Source organism: Gadus morhua, chromosome 6, assembly GCF_902167405.1.
Source record: "Gadus morhua chromosome 6, gadMor3.0, whole genome shotgun sequence".
In the NCBI taxonomy this organism is placed as follows: domain Eukaryota; kingdom Metazoa; phylum Chordata; class Actinopteri; order Gadiformes; family Gadidae; genus Gadus; species Gadus morhua.
Window position 1 is genome coordinate 483,869 of NC_044053.1, and position 17,949 is coordinate 501,817.

Consider the following 17,949-nt stretch of genomic DNA (forward strand, 5'->3'; position numbering starts at 1 on the left):
CGGGAAGTCCATCACCAACTCCTTCACCATCGGCAAGGAGGCGGAAATCACCACCATGGACGGCAAGAAGATCAAGGTAGCCAGCAGGACCGACCAATGAGAAAGACTTAGGTAGAGAAAAGGAAATAGAGTAGATGGTGAGGTATCTCTGACTTCTGGCGTAGTAGATGGTGAGGTATCTCTGACCTCTGATGTAGCAGATGATGAGGTATCTCTGACCTCTGTTGTAGTAGATGGTGAGGTATCTCTGACCTCTGATGTAGTAGATGAAGAGGTATCTCTGACCTCTGGCGTAGTAGATGAAGAGGTATCTCTGACCTGATGTAGTAGATGAAGAGGTTTCTCTGACCTCTGATGTAGTAGATGATGAGGTATCTCTGACCTGATGTAGTAGATGATGAGGTATCTCTGACCTATGATGTAGTAGATGGTGAGGTATCTCTGACCTCTGATGTAGTAGATGAAGAGGTTTCTCTGACCTCTGATGTAGTAGATGATGAGGTAACTCTGACCTGATGTAGTAGATGATGAGGTATCTCTGACCTCTGATGTAGTAGATGATGAGGTATCTCTGACCTGATGTAGTAGATGATGAGGTATCTCTGACCTGATGTAGTAGATGATGAGGTATCTCTGACCTCTGATGTAGTAGATGATGAGGTATCTCTGACCTCTGATGTAGTAGATGATGAGGTATCTCTGACCTGATGTAGTAGATGATGAGGTATCTCTGACCTGATGTGTGTCACTTCATGTGTACAACGTGACATGTACCTTTAAGGGAACCTTTGATACAATCATGTTGAATGAACACTAATGATGAGTCGTGGCGTGTCTCCTAGTGCACAGTCACCATGGACCAGGGCAAGATGGTCTGCAACACCGGCAAGTTCTGCCACGTGCAAGAGCTGAAGGGAGGGGAGATGATCGAGGTGATCCACCTGAACAAAAACAAACGCGCAAACACACACACACACACGCGCGCGCACACACGCAAAAACACATACACACACACACACACGCAAACACATACACACATGAACATACAAGCATGCACACACACAGACACAAACACACCGATACACACATGAACATAGAAGCATGCACACACACACACACACACACACAAACACACACGCAAACATACACACATGAACATGCACAAACATACACAAACATGCAGCCACACACAAACGCACGCGCACACACAAACATTCCGCTTTGTTGAATACTTGATTGTGGTTGGTCCATTAGGGCAATGGATTATTTCTGGACAGCTGACCGCTGCTATGAATAACACACCGCTGCTATCACTAATTAACGTGTGTGAACTTCAGCAGAGTGTGATATCATGTGTCCCAATATGAATGGTGGTCTCTCCTGTTCTCCTCCAGACTCTGACCATGGGATCCACCACCCTGGTCCGGAAGAGCAGGAAGATGTGAACTCAGCTATGTAAATAAAAGCCATTGCCTCCCAAAACGTGTGGGTCATTTGTCTCCTAACGCCAGTGATAGAGGCCCTGTGCAGCACAGACCAGTGGTCAAGGTAAAGGCCCTGTGCACAGGTCAGTAATAAAGGCCATGTGCAGTATATGCCAGGGTCCGCCAGGGTGCGCCAAACGCAAACCAACGGGGGAACTGATCGCGTTTAGGACGTATACAATGTCCGGATTAGATTTGGGAAACCTCGGATTCCGGTCACACAGATTGTCCTTTTAAAACCGAACATTTAGGGAACTCAATGGATTTCAAGGAAATTGTACTCATGTGTCATATACTATGATAATAAATCATAATATAATACTCGCAGTTAGATTGGCCATCGACGTATTCTACGGACACTTCTAACGAAGAAAGGGGAGAATCAAATGATCTTCTTCAAAATAGATTATTAAATATATGTTCATATAAAACATACATCTTTATACATACATATAAATATGAATATGTATGAACATCGGTACATAAACTGTTTACTGAAGGAGTATGTTGACGTTATGGGGTAAGTGGGCGGGGCCCCTAAAGCCTGAAAAGCGCATGCGCAGTGCATTCAGCGTTCGTCTGGCCCTTGTAGCACGAAGGCTCCTTAACGAGGAACCGGACTCCATTAACCCAGTCGCTGCTCCGCGTACAGAGCATTCAGAAACATGGCGAGGTACCTCCGACCCCCCAACAGCTCCCTGTTCGTCAGGAACATCTCGGACGAGTCCAGGTAGGTCCAGCCGACGGGTCTTTATAGAACCTCACTAGGCCGCGGAGACCTCGATATAATGGAGACCTCGATACCCGAGCGGACCGAGCTCTAATATAGCCGTCTGAGGGGTCAGAGGTCAGACTAGGGGACATGTGGCCCCTTTAGGTCTTTCTCTCTGCAGCCAAACTACATTCTGCTCTCTTTCTGCTTCTGGTGTCGCCATGCTGGAGGGGCTCATCTGCGCATGTGCGGGTCGAGCTTTTGTTTGTCGTTTTTCTGTAAACCCGACGTAGCTCCTCGATAACGCTGCTGCTGTGATCCACATGAAGTCATGTTGTGTCTCATCGTGCGTGTTGTGCCTGTCTCTGTCGCTCTGGGTTTCTGCGCCTCAGGGTCGTGCGAATTTAACTTTGAACTGTGAATCGGCCCAAGGGTTTTTTGTCCAAGATGGATCCACGCACATACAGTATTAAAGTGTCTCATATTTGTGAGTGTCAACCGATGGCCGAGGCGGACTTATTATGGTGTGTTCGAGATGCCTCGTCATATACCGCCCTTACTAGTTGCTCTTGTGACGTATTGTTTTACTTATAGCGTTCCCATTTGTCTATGTGGATATCTGGGTTATTGTTAGCTACATTAGCCTCTAACCCAGCTCGAAAACAAACGACACAACTTGTCATTGTATTGCACGCACAGCAAGACCGTGCAATACACAAATTGGTGACCGGATTAAGCAGCAATCTCATCGTGTGTAAGAGCATTTCAAATCAACATTAAAATGTCCAACGTGGTACAAATATAAAGAAAATGCATCTCATTACGGGCGCAGCCATCTTTGTTTGTCGAGTCGTACGGTCGGCCCCACTGAACTCGTTGGACGCTGTATCCCGAGATATTACGACCAGAAAGCGGCGTGCCTCGGTGAAAAGCCGCGATTTCCCACATTGCAACTCATGCGGCTGGTGTACGAGGTATCTGGAAACCCCCATTTCACATGAGGTGTTGAAACCCCTGGGTCTGCAGCCTGCAGGGTTAACATTAAAGGGGTGATATCATGCTTTTCGACCTTTGACTTAGACTGTTATACGTGTATACATGTATTACGTATGCTAAGCCAGAAAATTCTAAATCCGAGGCAGGGGGTGTTTTTCCACCGAGAACGCCCCTCAATAAGTGCACAGCTTGTTCGTGCTCAAACTTTACTTTCGTGACGTCAGCGTGCAGTGGGCGGTGCTGAAGTGGATTGGTCCCGCCTCCCGGTTACCCACAATGTTTACAACTTTTCGAGGTTGGGAATTTGCCCACACACGCACAACACGTTCGACCAATCCCAGCAGAATGGGCAAATCAGGAGGGGGTCTGAAAGAAACATGATACAAAACAGACTTTTTTAAATTTGAAATTGGTTTTGCAGAAATGAAGTGTAAATAATGAGGGGTATTTCTAACAAACAGGCATGTAACCCTATTCTAGTAGTCCGCCCCCCCCCCCCCCATGCAATTTCAAGTCTAAAAAGGCTTGATATGGGATCTCTAATGTCTTGTTCCATGCATCCAGGCCGGAGGACTTGCGCCGTGAGTTTGCTCGCTATGGCCCGATAGTCGACGTCTACATCCCGCTCGACTTCTACCACCGCCGACCCCGCGGATTCGCCTACATCCAATATCCTTTCTCCCCGTGGTGGGTTGAACACAGAGCTGACCTTCTGCTTCACAGGGACCGGCGTCTCCTCCCCCAGAGGAAGGAGATCGCCGAGTCTGATTTGTATGATTATATTTGTAGAAATGATCATGTTTTGCCATCTTATCTTAGCTATCTCTGTTGTATACGGGGAATGGGTTAACCTAGCGATTTTAAGTGCTCAGTAGTACATCTTCGGTACCGACAGCGGTGTATTTCTTGTTTCTTTCTCCTGACAAATGTACTTATTTTAAGTTACTTTGGATAAATGTAAATGTAAATGTTAGTGCGACGAGAGGAAGTTGACTGTTGTTGTAGCGTCCTGCGGTGGGACGACGTGCTAACCCTGATCTCTTCTGTTGTTGCCTCAGAGATGGTAAAGATACAGTTGGAGCCGTCCAGTTTAGAGTAGCCCCGTTAAGACCAAGAGCATGAAGACAAAGAGAGAGATGGGCCCAAGGAACAGAAAGAAAGAATGAAAGAAAAGAGTTTATGGGGCAAAGACAAGCAGGAAACAAGTCAAGTTCTTCTGCCAAGCCAATAAAGAGCAAGCACAAGGTCAAGGTCAAAGGTCAAGCATGTTAAAGGTAACAAGTCAAATGTTTTGTATCCTACCCAATCCCATCTCTAGGATTCTACCACTCCATACTGTCTTACTGTTTCTTCACACCTAAATCACTCCAATCTGGCCAATCAGACTTTCCCTTCCAGTGAACTTATTGATCCACACACTGTGGTCCTTAGTGAACCCACCGCTCAAACTGTCTGATTGACTGCCTGTCGACAGCAGGCGACCAACGCTGTAAAGACGTCAGGGTTTACAGCAGATCCTAGTGTCTGGCTCCAGTGTTGCCGCCACCAAAAGCCTTAACCCTCCTAGCACGTTCGAGGACGTCCGCGACGCGGAGGACGCTCTCCACAACCTGGACCGCAAGTGGGTCTGCGGCCGTCAGATCGAGATCCAGTTCGCCCAGGGAGACCGCAAGAGTACGCACCCTCCTCCCGCCCTCATGAAGCCAGCGTGAGCCCCGCTAGCCGGCTAACCCCGGCTGGCGTGGCTCACCGCCGCTCCCTCCTCTCCCTCCAGCGCCCAACCAGATGAAGACCAAGGACTCTCCCCCCCGGGGGTCCTCGCGCCATGACGACGGCGACCGCCAGGGCCGGAGGAGACGCTCCCGGAGCCGCAGCTACGAGAGACGGCGCTCGCCGAGCCGCGGCCACGGAGACGCCCGCGGCCATGAGCGGCGCCCGCGCAGGTCCAACAGCCCCCGAGAGTGAGTCACGACGACGCCGTCGCTAACACCTCCACAACGACACTAACTACGCCACTACGTCGCCAACACCATCATAACGCCATAACGTCACTAAAAACCCCCACATCCCCACTAACACCATCACAACCCCACACTCAGGTCTGTCCTACCAGGTCACGTGATGTACACAATGACTCCATCCTTACTAAGATAACTATTTATCCTTACCAAGTCATCATAAGTCGAGTGTTGATTCGGCTATGTCACTAGAGTCGTTCCGATAGATGCCAGCATCGGACATTTCTCGGGTCCTTTCTAAGATGCGGTATCGGCCTGTAGGGTAGTCTATTCTCCGGTCCAATGCATCACATGACTAGCTCATTGACCACAAAGGGCAAAGACCATGTCAAGCACATGCTCTGCATGTTATAATAATTATAAATGTAGATTACCTTTTTACCTGGAAAGAAAAATAACGTGTTGACGCTAAGTGAACTAACTATCTATCCATTGCCGTCATCGTAAGGCATCCCTTCAATGAAAAAAGTGCTGTTGGTAGTAACAATAGATGCTAAATCGGTATATACTATAGTTCAGGAATTGGAAAAAATGGTATCGGAACGATAAGTATTAATTGTGACTATGAATATACAAATGTACGTGGAGATATCAAAAGGGTAAGCGTCATTTAAATCCCTACGTAACATCAGATCTGGACTAAAGTTACTCCCCCCCCCCCCCCCCCCCTCCAGGTCTCGCTCCGCTGGCCGCAACAGACACAGCCCGCCCCCTGACCAGGAGAGGTAGGTTTGCCAGCACACCAGAGAACCGTTGGAACACCAGGGTCGAACAGTTACAGTAGTGTCATGTCCGTGGGCTGTTTCATTGACAAATGAGCTTCTAAGGAACGGTCCCTTGTATGAAAATGCAACCAAATAATCCCCTCCTACCTGATGACCACCTCGATCTTTATTTCTTTATGCCCAGTCGAAAGATTGTTGGTGCGAGCTGTCACCAAAATTGTACCGGGGCGAAAATTGTACCGCCTACGTAATCCGCGTTCGAAACATTAAGTCATTGTTCGACATGATGGTCCGTTTCCAGGCAGGTCTCAAAAAACATTCTCGCTCATGTTGCCAAAGACGAAATAACATAAACCAGCTAACACTTGTTTTTACTTGATATTTGTATTGTATTAAAGTTAGCTAGTAAACTGAGTGTTTAAAGTGTATCATAGTCTAGCTAGCTTGTGTTAAAACACTCGGTTTACTAGCTAAATGCGATTAAACAATTAAATACAAGTTAGCAACGCTAATAAATGTCATTTGTAAAATAAGTGTCGTCTGTTTGATGTTATTTCGTCTTGTGAACGAGCTCAATGAACGAGCGCGAATGTTCATGAACCTTCCTACGTCATCGTTCGACGCGATCGTCCGTTGCCAGGCAGGTTTGGATTACGTAGGCGGTAAAATTTTCGCCCCCGGTACAACTTTGGTGTGACAGAGCCCCAACGTCCTCTTCCTCTTGACTCCTCCCTCTCCCCAGGTACAGAGGCCCCCCCCGGGACCACCACAGACCCCCCCAGGGCCCCGGCTCCCGGAGCCGCTCTGCTTCCCGCTCCCCCGCCAGACAGCGGCCCAAGGCCCGCAAGAGTCCGTCCCGCTCGGCCACTCCGCTGCAGGACTTCCACCCCTCCTCCGGGGGGCGCCAGAAGCAGAGCTCCCGGCGCTCCTACTCCCGCTCCCTGTCTCGCTCCCGCTCGCGCTCCCGGTCCTGGGCGGGGCGCGAGGCAGACGCCCGCTGACCCCCCAGTGTTTTTAGCCGTGTCTGTTGGCAGGGGGCCAGGTCGCTAGGGGCCTGGTCGCTAGGGGCCTGGCCGACCTCCACAGACATCTTTAGTTTCCGTGGCCCCCGGTGAGCTGACTAGTTAGGGAGCCGACCGGACGTTAGTCAGGATTATTTGGTCTAATTGGTTTTTTTGTGTGACGACAGTGGTCGCAGTTCACCAAAGTGATATTTTTCTACTTACCGTGTTTCTGTTTAGTTTGTTCTGTTGGGTTCTATCTGGGTTCTAGTAGTTCGACTCAGTAGAGTACAAAGCATTGAATCTGTTTTTTCTACTTCTTTGCGTGCAAAGTGTGCGTAGCGTCTTGGGAGGAACGTGGTCTTCAACTTGTATTCAATGCTTTCTGTATCTGGCAATAAATTGACAAATTCAAAGATCGGCTTGAACTTCTTGGACTTGAAAGTCTTGTTTCAGATAAAATACTATTGCTTCAGACAGCGTCCGTTGTAACAAACAAGTCGTACTAATTTGTTAGTTTTTCAAAAATGATGAAGTATTGACTTTAATGACAAGTATTGAGTATCGACCCGTTTCCACCTGCTCAGAAGTAGAATACTTCTGTATTCTAATAAAAATGTATCATTTACTTTCATGTTATCTTGTCCAAATGGTTACGGAGTAGATCAGTGGTTCCTAACTTAACAGCCATTTCTCCCCTGAGACACTCTGGATCCTACAGAGTACCTCAGAACCACCGATGGATCCAAATTATGATTTTGTTTATAATTCTGCTGCAGTAAATACTGTAATGCATAGGATTCACTGCTTTGTAAGCAAAATGGTAGCTATTCCAAATGTCGTCTGACATGTCACTGTCGTGAAGGTGTCTGTCTGAAGGCATCTTCTGAAAGGTCAGTTTGGCGTCCCCCCACATGACTCAGCCATGTCATAGTAGCAGGACAACGAGGTCCTCACCATAGTGGAGTCTGACTATCCCTAAATAGCATCTGTCGCCGTTAGACAACATTTCTTGGTGTTAGAAAGTTGTCATAATTGGCGTCCCCAAAAACTGCTTGGTCTGTCTTGTACTTAAAATGGTTACATTTCGAAACGACACACAAACACCGAAATGTAACCATTTTAAGTACAAGACAGACCAAGCAGTTTTTTGGGACGCCAATTGTGACAACTTTCTAACACCAAGAAAGAGACGGCTTCCACATTATTTTACCTAGACTCCATTCACTTGATGACGTCACGCGCTCCCGTTGTACTCCGTCGGGTCGCAGCTAGCTGTTATGATAGCCACGACGTCGCGGAGCACAATGCTAAGCCTAAACTGTTGTATTTAGTGTCACTGGATCTCTTAAATGATTAACCGATTGGATGGTTATAAACCGGGTGTTTGTGTGGGGACCGCCGTTTAAATGGCTAGAGACTAGCTGCTTGCTACATGAAGTTTACTTCCGATAGAAGCTAGCTGCTAACAATGCTTAAAGATCTTTATGCTGTCTCTACACAACTATATGCCGATATATATATATGAAAGCAGAGACGCAGTTGTCAAACGGTGTAAGCCTAATTTTTTTGATCTATTAACTAGATGTGAAGGAATAATGTCAACACTTCCTGGTTCCTACAAGTGATGACAACACTGATACTTTGATCCCATTTCCATCTTGGAACAGCTCAACTATTCTATATTTGATCTCAAATGTATTCAAACTTTAGCTGTTTGTTTAACTTCTGTTTTTGCTTCAAACCATTTTACATTTCATAGTCTGGGGCCATAGAACGAACAATCTACTTACCCTTCACTCAAGATGCCATCCCGATTGCCTGCATGCACCCAATCACCAAAATAATTATTGAAATATTAAACCAGCTGTGATTTCAAAAATAATGCATTGTGTAGGCAGTTTACAAACCTGCACGACTAATTTCAGAGTCAGTTATATTGTAGCCTGCCTAATTGATATTCTATGAACATTATCCCTTACATAAGAAAGATATTATTCTGTTGATGCATGCACTTATGTTTGGTACTGAGACTGCAGTCAGCAACTGGACTGATTTATAGACTTTAGGGCTCTAACTAGTGTGGAACTGGGAGTCCAGCAGGAAGCTGGACACTGAGGCACCAGGTCCGCTGTAGTTCTTCAGAACTCGTCATGGGACCCCTCGATAGTAAGGTGGCCCTCGCATATCAAACAGGAGGGAGGGTCCGGTAGCTGCTTGTGAAGTTAACCAGTCTGATGCTCCTAGATAAAGGAGTTCTCTTCCCTACACCATGTAACGGGTCAACCCCATCTACTCGGCAGCCCAGAATGAATAACGTTCTGGGTTATTGATGACTACGGTAAATATTTCAAGCTCTAATAAAATATATCAGATTAAATATACTATATCCTCCAATAAGTAGTTGCTAATGTATCCCAATATTGCTTAATTGACTACTGTCCCGTCACTAATAACTAGAGTAAAATCCTGATTACATTGTTTCAACTCAAGAGGCAGACAACACAATTAGGGGGTAAGGGAAGGATTTATTTTTTTGGGATAAATATTTGTTTAAACTAATAGTGCATTTCGTTCACATTTCGAATTAAAGCCAAATTGTACATGGTGGGCAAACATCTCTCATAATCGGTGACTTCGGACAAGGGGGGGACAAATTAACAGCCAATTGTTTTTTTTCTAAATTCGTTGAGACTTTTGCATGCATGACAGACATTTCTCAATACAATTAACATGTCAGCGAGGACGGCCAGTTACACATGAATCACCACAGTCAGTCATCAGCTAGCGGAGGTAAACAGGATTGAATGTGGCGTTTCAGGTACAAAATAAGAACCCTTCAGCATACTGAAGGGGGGGGGGGCATTAGACTAACATTACAATACTGTGCAAATCAGGCTTAAGTTTACCTACCGTTGGCTGTTGTGGTTAAACAGCCAACACATTTGGCGTATTAAAAATGACCTTCAAGTAGTGGACAACAACGACGTTAAAATTAGAATTCTATTACAGGGCAAGAGCATTTAGAAACTTTCCAATAGGGGGAGACACGGGTCTCAACATTAAGGGGGTCAGGGCGATTAAAATTACGGGATTAAAATACGGGTAAAATCAGCAGAATCATAACCACAGGTCTGGGGCGGTCATACATGCAAAAGTCTCCGAGAAGAGGTCGAATGGTTTACGGTTTAGATCAGCTCATCTTGCACCTCCTGCATCATGACCCTACACTGTAGAAAATAACACATGTGCAGAGCACTGGAGAGAGACCAGTGCAGACCACTGGAGAGAGACCAGTGACGGGTGCAGAGCAAAGGATTTTCTTTTTTTTAACAAAAATAACTCAGCATTTGAAGTAGAGGCGCGTCGTAGCGCCGTACATTCAGTGTTATTACTAAAAATACTTTGTCACGCAGGGCGGAAGAAAACCCCCTGCATAATGTACATATGCTACAAGTATTTTTATACATTTCAATATATACATGGCTCTTCGGAGCTCGTGCTCTGGTACTTTGTTCTGCCAGCCGGGGCGGACTACAGCTGCTGTCTGGAGGGGGAAGGGGTGGAGAGGAGGGGTGTATGGGGGGCTCACCAGACCAGAGACCCCCGGGGGGGGGATAGTCTACGCCCCACGCGTCTGATTGCAGTGCAAGAGAAGGGGGGGGGCGGCAGTGAGAATCTGTACGTTTTGTGGATGGCCACACTATTCACTCTTTCTGGTCTTTCATACCACACATCAGGGGGGGGGGCTGCCCTCCAACAGGGTCCGGGGTCGTCTCCCACTACCCCCCCGCCTGCCCCAGTAAGCCTCAGCAGCAGCGCAGCCCAGCGGCCCGAAGGCCGCTGACCTCCGCAGGCGCCACGCTGCTGCCATGGCGACGGAGCGGGAGGGGCAGGGAGACGGGGTTCTGGTCATGGCCGGGGTTCGATATGGCACTAGGACCCCCCCGCCCGACCGCCTCAAGAGACGGCGGAACACACACACACGCACACACACACACACACACACACAGAATAATGAGCTGTGAGGACTCAGCCCGGGTGCGAGCTCAACTCCCAGAGTGCATTGCGCACAGCGCATTTTTAAAAATAACACAAGAGTTGAAGGTCGCAGGCCCGGCGCAATGGTACCGGGGGTTCTGATTGGACCTCATGATACGCAAGCCCCTCCTCCTGTATCTCTCCCATCCCTGTTAAGTGTCTTTTCAGAATAAAGGTACAAGTCAAAACAAAATAACTGGGTCAAAAATAAAAGGTCAACATACGAGCTGAGCTGGGTATGCGGGGACGTAAATGCTACGTGTGGATGAGCGTCAGAGCCTCCACGCCTCCAATGAGGGGCCTCAGCAAAACAAAACAGAAGAGCAGGAGCACAAAGGGGACCCAGTCCATCGTCCGTTAGGGAAACAGACTCCGCGGGGGCGCCGTCGCCCAGCAGCAAGGCAGCAGAGCGGTAGCGGCCCGGGTGTGGACCAGCGGGCGCTGGGGGTCGCACTGGGCTGTGAACCCGATGCCCCCCCACGCCCTGATAGTCCCCCGGACCGCTAGGCGCCGCTGCGTTGCTACCGGGCGACGGCCCCCCCCACGGAGCCTCAGTTCATTGCGTTGGTGTGTCGAACTAAAAGGGAGGGGAGGGGGGGGGTGAAAGGTCAAAGGTGAGTCCGCCTCAGGCCTGAACCTTGAGGAGGCTCTTGAGCTGGAAGGCCATGAGCTCGCGGCTGTCGCCGGAGCGCATGGGGAAGGACACCCAGTGGCTGGGGGGCCGGGGCAGCACGCTGGGGGAGGGCGGCTCGCTGAACTTGGGTCCGGCGAACTTTGGGCTCCCCTGTCCGGCGAGCAGCGTGTTGAGGTGGGACACGGCGCCCTCCCAGTTGTGGTCGTAGCTGGCGGCGAAGCGCACCGACGCCCCCTTCTTCTCGGCCGACGCGGCCTGCCGCGCCTCCAGGGAGCCGGGGTAGGCGGGGTTCTTGTCGCCCCGCCGGTGGTTGTGAAGGCCGCCCATGATGCCCGCGGCCGCTGCCACGGCGATGACCACGCTCTGGTCCCGCCCCCTCTGCTTGGTCTTCTTTGGCAGCTGGCGTTCAGGGTGTGACACTGGAATGTTGTAGCGCTCTCCGCCTCCCATGGCTGTCAGACTAGACGTCACCTGCAGAGGGAGGGGGGGTGAGCACCTGGGTTAATCACCCATCTCACTTCCTGTTCTACAGTAGAGCCACACGTCCATAAAGCAGGCACCCCATTCAGTCAAAACAAGCCAACCACACCTAGACATCTACCGTCTACAAACATCACGTCCAAAGAGCACGTTTAAAAAACTTTCATGGATTTAAATACATGGTTTGAATAAATTATAAATTCACAATATAAATGGATCCTTTGACCAAAACAACATACTGCATATTGTAAAAAATATATATGCACTGAAATGGCTCTCACACAAATTGACAATTAATTATCTGTTGGACAATATCTGTTGGATAATCCAACAAACTACCCAATGCAGACTTTTATTTAAATGCAATTAATAAATTTAAGAAAACTATGAAAAAATTATAAAAATCAAAATTAAATCTAGCCATGATTGAACATATTTGATAAGGGGCTAAATAGGGTCCAGCGCCCTATTAATACCGGGGTGTCCCGACAAAAACAACAAGGTCGCGACTCAGACGGCTGACGTCACTCCCCTCCCCCACCCACCTCTGTGTTGTGGTGCTGCTGGTGGAGCTGCCGGAGCTGAGGTGTCTCCTCCTAGTCGGGCTCCAGGTCCTCGTCCTGGGTCTACCTGTCCGCCGGGGTGCGCTGCTCATGGGCCGCGGAGAGCTGCTCAACATCAACCTGACCAGGCCGGGCACGGTGCTCAGGAGGCCGAGCTCTGGAGACGCAACACAAAAATATTAGAAACAAAGACAACATGAAAAAAAAAAATATATAGACGATATTGTCAGGTTAAATATGTAGCTATAGATATATAGGTCATGGTGAGCCTTGTGACGTCAGGGCCACCTAGGCTCCAAGTGCGTCACGGTAAGACAGAGACAAAGGAAACTCGACGGTTTAGTGAAAAAAGGTGTCATCTACCGGTATACTTTAACCGTGTCTTGGTTAAAACGTGTCTTATTGTGAAAAGAAGTGAACATTACGGAGTATTACTGTGGTAATCCAACGGCTTGAGTGTGTGTGTGTGTGTGTGTGTGTGTGTGTGGGTGTGTGAGTGCGTGTGTGTGAAAAACAACCCGTCGCTGTTGTTCTGGTTCTCCTATCGCGACATGGTCGGGCGACAACGTATCAATCACAGAATTAAATCAAACATAGAGCTCCAATCTCTATAAACGATTATTAAACCCGAGCCCAGGTCCGGGTACAGAAGCCCAGGTCCTGGTAGAGGAGCCCAACCACAACAAAGAAGAACAACAACATGGCGGCTCTCCTTACCGACTTCCTGCTCGGGTCTGGTCCGCTGGGAGCCTCAACGCCTCGGAACGAGAGAACTGAGAACTACAGGGACTGTATCTCCAACGAGAGATCTTAACTTCGTGGATGACTCTGAAGTTCTGTCTCTGGTCTGTCTCCGCTTTGTCTACGCTCTAGCTCCGCTAGGTCTTCGCTCCTCCCGACTACGTTCTGAACGACTGCAACAAAATGGACTCCGCAGCTTCTTTTTATATGGGCACAGCCATTCGAGTTCCCACCAATGGCACGGCGCCTCTGAGGGACAACAGCCAACCAGCGACGCTCCGGCCCCATTCACGCCTGTTGCCAGAGAGATGACGTGGTGGACCCAACCCCCACCCTTCTGGCCCTTTGTTCGGGGGCCCCTTCCTGACCAGAATCGCAACACAGAGATACCACCACGGCCAGAGAAACAGTTCGCTTCAATTATTTCTTATTGCATGTATTTTCCAGTCAATCAACGCATGTTACGGTAATGTATTAAAAAAAAAAAAATGAACAAACTAACAAACAAATTAAAAAAATGTTTAAACAAGGATGGAAGAACGTCCTAAAATCTGAAAGCCTTGAGGTTATGTGATTATGAACTAGTGTATTTGTGTGTTTTTATTAACTAATGGTATCGTTTCAGGAGTCTGAGGTCGTTTGGCTGTCTGACAACATAAATCTCTCAGGACCAAAGTTGAACAGGCAGCTGTTGCTTGTGAGACTGGTTAAAGCCTGCGACACCAGCCTCATCTCACTGAACTCCGTCCTTTCATCTCATTAACCCTACTCTCAGGAGGTTTATTCTTTAATGTAGAGTATATCTATTCCTATTGAAACGGTTGTGCGGGGTTTAGCAGAACTGACCGACATATGAGCACAAGCCATATATAATAAGTTAAACCTTTGCCTTATTTAGGTCTTATTGTGTCTTGAACATGGTCCAGTCTGAGTACTGTAGAACTATCCCATTTTTCTTAACCCCCGTCCCGGATTAGAATCAGGGTTACAAACTAAGGCAACAAATTTAAGAGTGGGTACCCTAACCCAACTCCTCCTCCTAGTCCAATATTAACACAGGCCTGTCCCTAGACAAACTAACCCAACTCCTCCTAGTCCCATATTACCATAGGCCTGTTCCTAAACAAACTAACCCAACTCCTACTCCTAGTCCCATATTACCATAGGCCTGTCCCTAGCCCAACTCCTCCTCCTAGTCCCATATTACCATAGGCCTGTCCCTAAACAAACTCCTCCTCCTAGTCCCATATTACCATAGGCCTGTCCCTAACCCAACTCCTCCTAGTCCCATATTACCATAGGCCTGTCCCTAACCCAACTCCTCCTAGTCCCATATTACCATAGGCCTGTCCCTAACCCAACTCCCTCTCCTAGTCCCATATTACCATAGGCCTGTCCCTAACCAAACTCCTCCTAGTCCCATATTACCATAGGCCTGCCCCTAACCCAACTCCTCCTAGTCCCATATTACCATAGGCCTGCCCCTAACCCAACTCCTCCTAGTCCCATATTACCATAGGCCTGTCCCTAACCCAACTCCTCCTCCTAGTCCCATATTACCATAGGCCTGTCCCTAACCCAACTCCTCCTCCTAGTCCCATATTACCATAGGCCTGTCCCTAACCCAACTCCTCCTCCTAGTCCCATATTACCATAGGCCTGTCCCTAACCCAACTCCTCCTCCTAGTCCCATATTACCATAGGCCTGTCCCTAACCCAACTCCTCCTCCTAGTCCCATATTACCATAGGCCTGTCCCTAACCCAACTCCTCCTCCTAGTCCCATATTACCATAGGCCTGCCCCTACCCAACTCCTCCTCCTAGTCCCATATTACCATAGGCCTGTCCCTAACCCAACTCCTCCTAGTCCCATATTACCATAGGCCTGTCCCTAACCCAACTCCTCCTAGTCCCATATTACCATAGGCCTGTCCCTAACCCAACTCCTCCTCCTAGTCCCATATTACCATAGGCCTGCCCCTAACCCAACTCCTCCTCCTAGTCCTATATTACCATAGGCCTGTCCCTAATCCAACTCCTCCTAGTCCCATATTACCATAGGCCTGCCCCTACCCAACTCCTCCTCCTAGTCCCATATTACCATAGGCCTGTCCCTAGTACCTAAACACAGGCGGCCAATTATGTTAGACGGAATTCAACAGGTCTGAACTGAAGCCAGTTAGGAGCTGGACTGTTGAACTGGATTGGTCCACAGGTCTGAACTGAAGCCAGTTAGGAGCTGGACTGTTGAACTGGTTTGGTCCACAGGTCTGAACTGAAGCCAGTTAGGAGGTGGACTGTTGAACTGGTTTGGTCCACAGGTCTGAACTGAAGCCAGTTAGGAGCTGGACTGTTGAACTGGTTTGGTCCACAGGTCTGAACTGAAGCCAGTTAGGAGCTGGACTGTTGAACTGGTTTGGTCCACAGGTCTGAACTGAAGCCAGTTAGGAGCTGGACTGTTGAACTGGTTTGGTCCACCTCCATTCATTGGCACTCCTCCCTGGAGCACAACAACATGTCTCTGGCCGCAAAATAATTTTTTCCAAACAGGTTCGACTATTCTTGCCTCCGATTGGTTAGAGGGGCTCTCCTTTAAATCGTGTTTCGATTAGTCCTAACTGTTTGCGGGACTTTATGATTAGGGTTAGGGTTATGGTTAGGGTTAGGGTTAACCCTTACCCAAACCCTAACCATAACCAATCTTGTTCAGGTCTGGGGTGGACCTCTGTGGTAGGGGGCCTTGAGTCTGACGGTAGGCCCATCTTCTGCTCTGAGGTCTGGGGTGGACCCCGGTGGTGGGGGGCCTTGAGTCTGACGGTAGGCCCATCTTCTGCTCTGAGGTCTGGGAGGACCTCTGTGGTAGGGGGCCTTGAGTCTGACGGTAGGCCCATCTTCTGCTCTGAGGTCTGGGAGGAACCCGGTGGTAGGGGGCCTTGAGTCTGACGGTAGGCCCATCTTCTGCTCTGAGGTCTGGGAGGACCCCTGTGGTAGGGGGCCTTGAGTCTGACGGTAGGCCCATCTTCTGCTCTGAGGTCTGGGAGGAACCCGGTGGTAGGGGGCCTTGAGTCTGACGGTAGGCCCATCTTCTGCTCTGAGGTCTGGGAGGAACCCGGTGGTAGGGGGCCTTGAGTCTGACGGTAGGCCCATCTTCTGCTCTGAGGTCTGGGAGGACCCCTGTGCTGTCGTCCCTCACACCTTAAAGGACCGTACTGGACCGAAGGGTTTTACAAGTGGGCCCAACTGCACAGAGAGACAAAAGCTTTATGAGTGATCTTTGATGTGGAGCCGGCGAGGGTCTGGGGGGGGGGGGGGGGGGGGGCTTCAAACACGGGGCTCATCAAGGAACTCTTTCGTCTCTCCAAAGTGCGAAGGAACACCAAGTTTCACATTGATGGTCTTCTGCCCAGAACGGCCAATGAAATGCTTGATTCCCTGGCTTCTCAATAGTGTCAACAAGTAATTAAGAGTGCCAACAAGAAAAAGGGAACCACATTTATTCATCATTCTGAAATGGTTTATGTCTTCCACATGACATACTTCTATGTGTGACAGGCTGAAAAAATTGAAAATGCCTTGATTCATTCTATCCTTGTCTACAGGCTGTGCCTAAACAGTTCATATATATAGGCCCTACCTAGTGTCAAACCTAGTGTCAAACCAAACACAAACATCTCAGTTTTCTGCCAGGTTTGGTGAGTCTGCCCCCCCACCCCCCCCCCCCCCCGCAAACACACACACACACCTCTTCTGCCTTCCTTCCTTTGGGTTTTGGGAGACATCCCTTGGCAAGGGGGGTCTTGATGTGGGCCCCATGGGGGCGTGGCGAGGCCCTTGGAGACCGGAGCCGGGACTAAGGTCGATGCAGATTAAAGCTCCTTGAAGGGACACGATCATAGAGGACATCACAACACTGCAGTCAGAACCGTAGGAGTCTGTCACCTCTACCATCAGTCAGATAAGCTTTTATTCTACAAGGCTGTCAAGTTCGATGATAGCCTGTTTTAATCAAACACAGACAGTAGGAAAACTTGTGATGGATGGATATAATATAGAGATAAAAAATGATATTTTTTTCTTCGCCAGAAGCATGGAATGGCCTATTCAGGTGAGGCCGTCGCAAGATTGGATCCGGTATTAGAGGGTTTGGTTGAAGGACCTCTGGATCAGGTGTTGGAACACTTTAGTCACCTTATTGTACGGTTTCCTGTACAACCATAAGGATGGAACTCTATCTGATTAAAGAACATTTACAGGAATATTTTACTCACAACATCTAGCATTACCTCCCACACGAGGCACTACTGAAATGAACCCACTCTGAGGTAACTAGGACAAACATTAATGATGCTACACTGCAATCTGGACAGTAGCTATCAGCCACTATAGTGGTGCAGCATGTTTTGATATGCTTTGATAGTTCTAAGCCTCACTTCAAAATGAATCCGGCCTTCTTCTAAGTTCTTTTAACGTATTTGAAAATGAGCCGCTTCATGAATAAGTGGTGACCGATGTGTCAATCTACTGGCTGCAATCATCTCCTCCTCCTCACCACAA

General features: G+C 48.6%; 3 protein-coding genes across 3 annotated transcripts in view; 2 read left to right on the forward strand and 1 right to left on the reverse strand.

The window, feature by feature from the left end:
* fabp10a (fatty acid binding protein 10a, liver basic) overlaps positions 1-1,482 on the forward strand; it is a 2,966-nt gene extending 1,484 nt beyond the window's left edge. Inside the window, exons 2-4 of the mRNA XM_030358979.1 lie at positions 1-76; positions 843-932; positions 1,395-1,482. The exon at positions 1-76 is cut by the window's left edge and continues 97 nt beyond it. Of these exons, the coding sequence (XP_030214839.1) occupies positions 1-76; positions 843-932; positions 1,395-1,445 (217 nt within the window). The 3' untranslated portion in view covers positions 1,446-1,482. The remainder of the gene's footprint in view (positions 77-842; positions 933-1,394) is intronic.
* A 555-nt stretch (positions 1,483-2,037) lies between these two features.
* srsf10a (serine and arginine rich splicing factor 10a) lies at positions 2,038-7,354 on the forward strand. Its single transcript, XM_030358978.1, has 6 exons — positions 2,038-2,214; positions 3,757-3,861; positions 4,763-4,866; positions 4,967-5,153; positions 5,885-5,935; positions 6,678-7,354. Exons 1-6 carry the CDS (start codon positions 2,150-2,152, stop codon positions 6,934-6,936), a joined length of 771 nt encoding a protein of 256 aa, XP_030214838.1. The 5' UTR covers positions 2,038-2,149; the 3' UTR covers positions 6,937-7,354.
* A 2,090-nt stretch (positions 7,355-9,444) lies between these two features.
* Positions 9,445-13,591, reverse strand: pnrc2 (proline-rich nuclear receptor coactivator 2). Its single transcript, XM_030358885.1, has 3 exons — positions 13,372-13,591; positions 12,637-12,811; positions 9,445-12,082 (listed from the first exon to the last, which is right to left on the reverse strand). Exon 3 carries the CDS (start codon positions 12,059-12,061, stop codon positions 11,603-11,605), a length of 459 nt encoding a protein of 152 aa, XP_030214745.1. The 5' UTR covers positions 12,062-12,082; positions 12,637-12,811; positions 13,372-13,591; the 3' UTR covers positions 9,445-11,602.
* Positions 13,592-17,949: the final 4,358 nt, after the last annotated feature.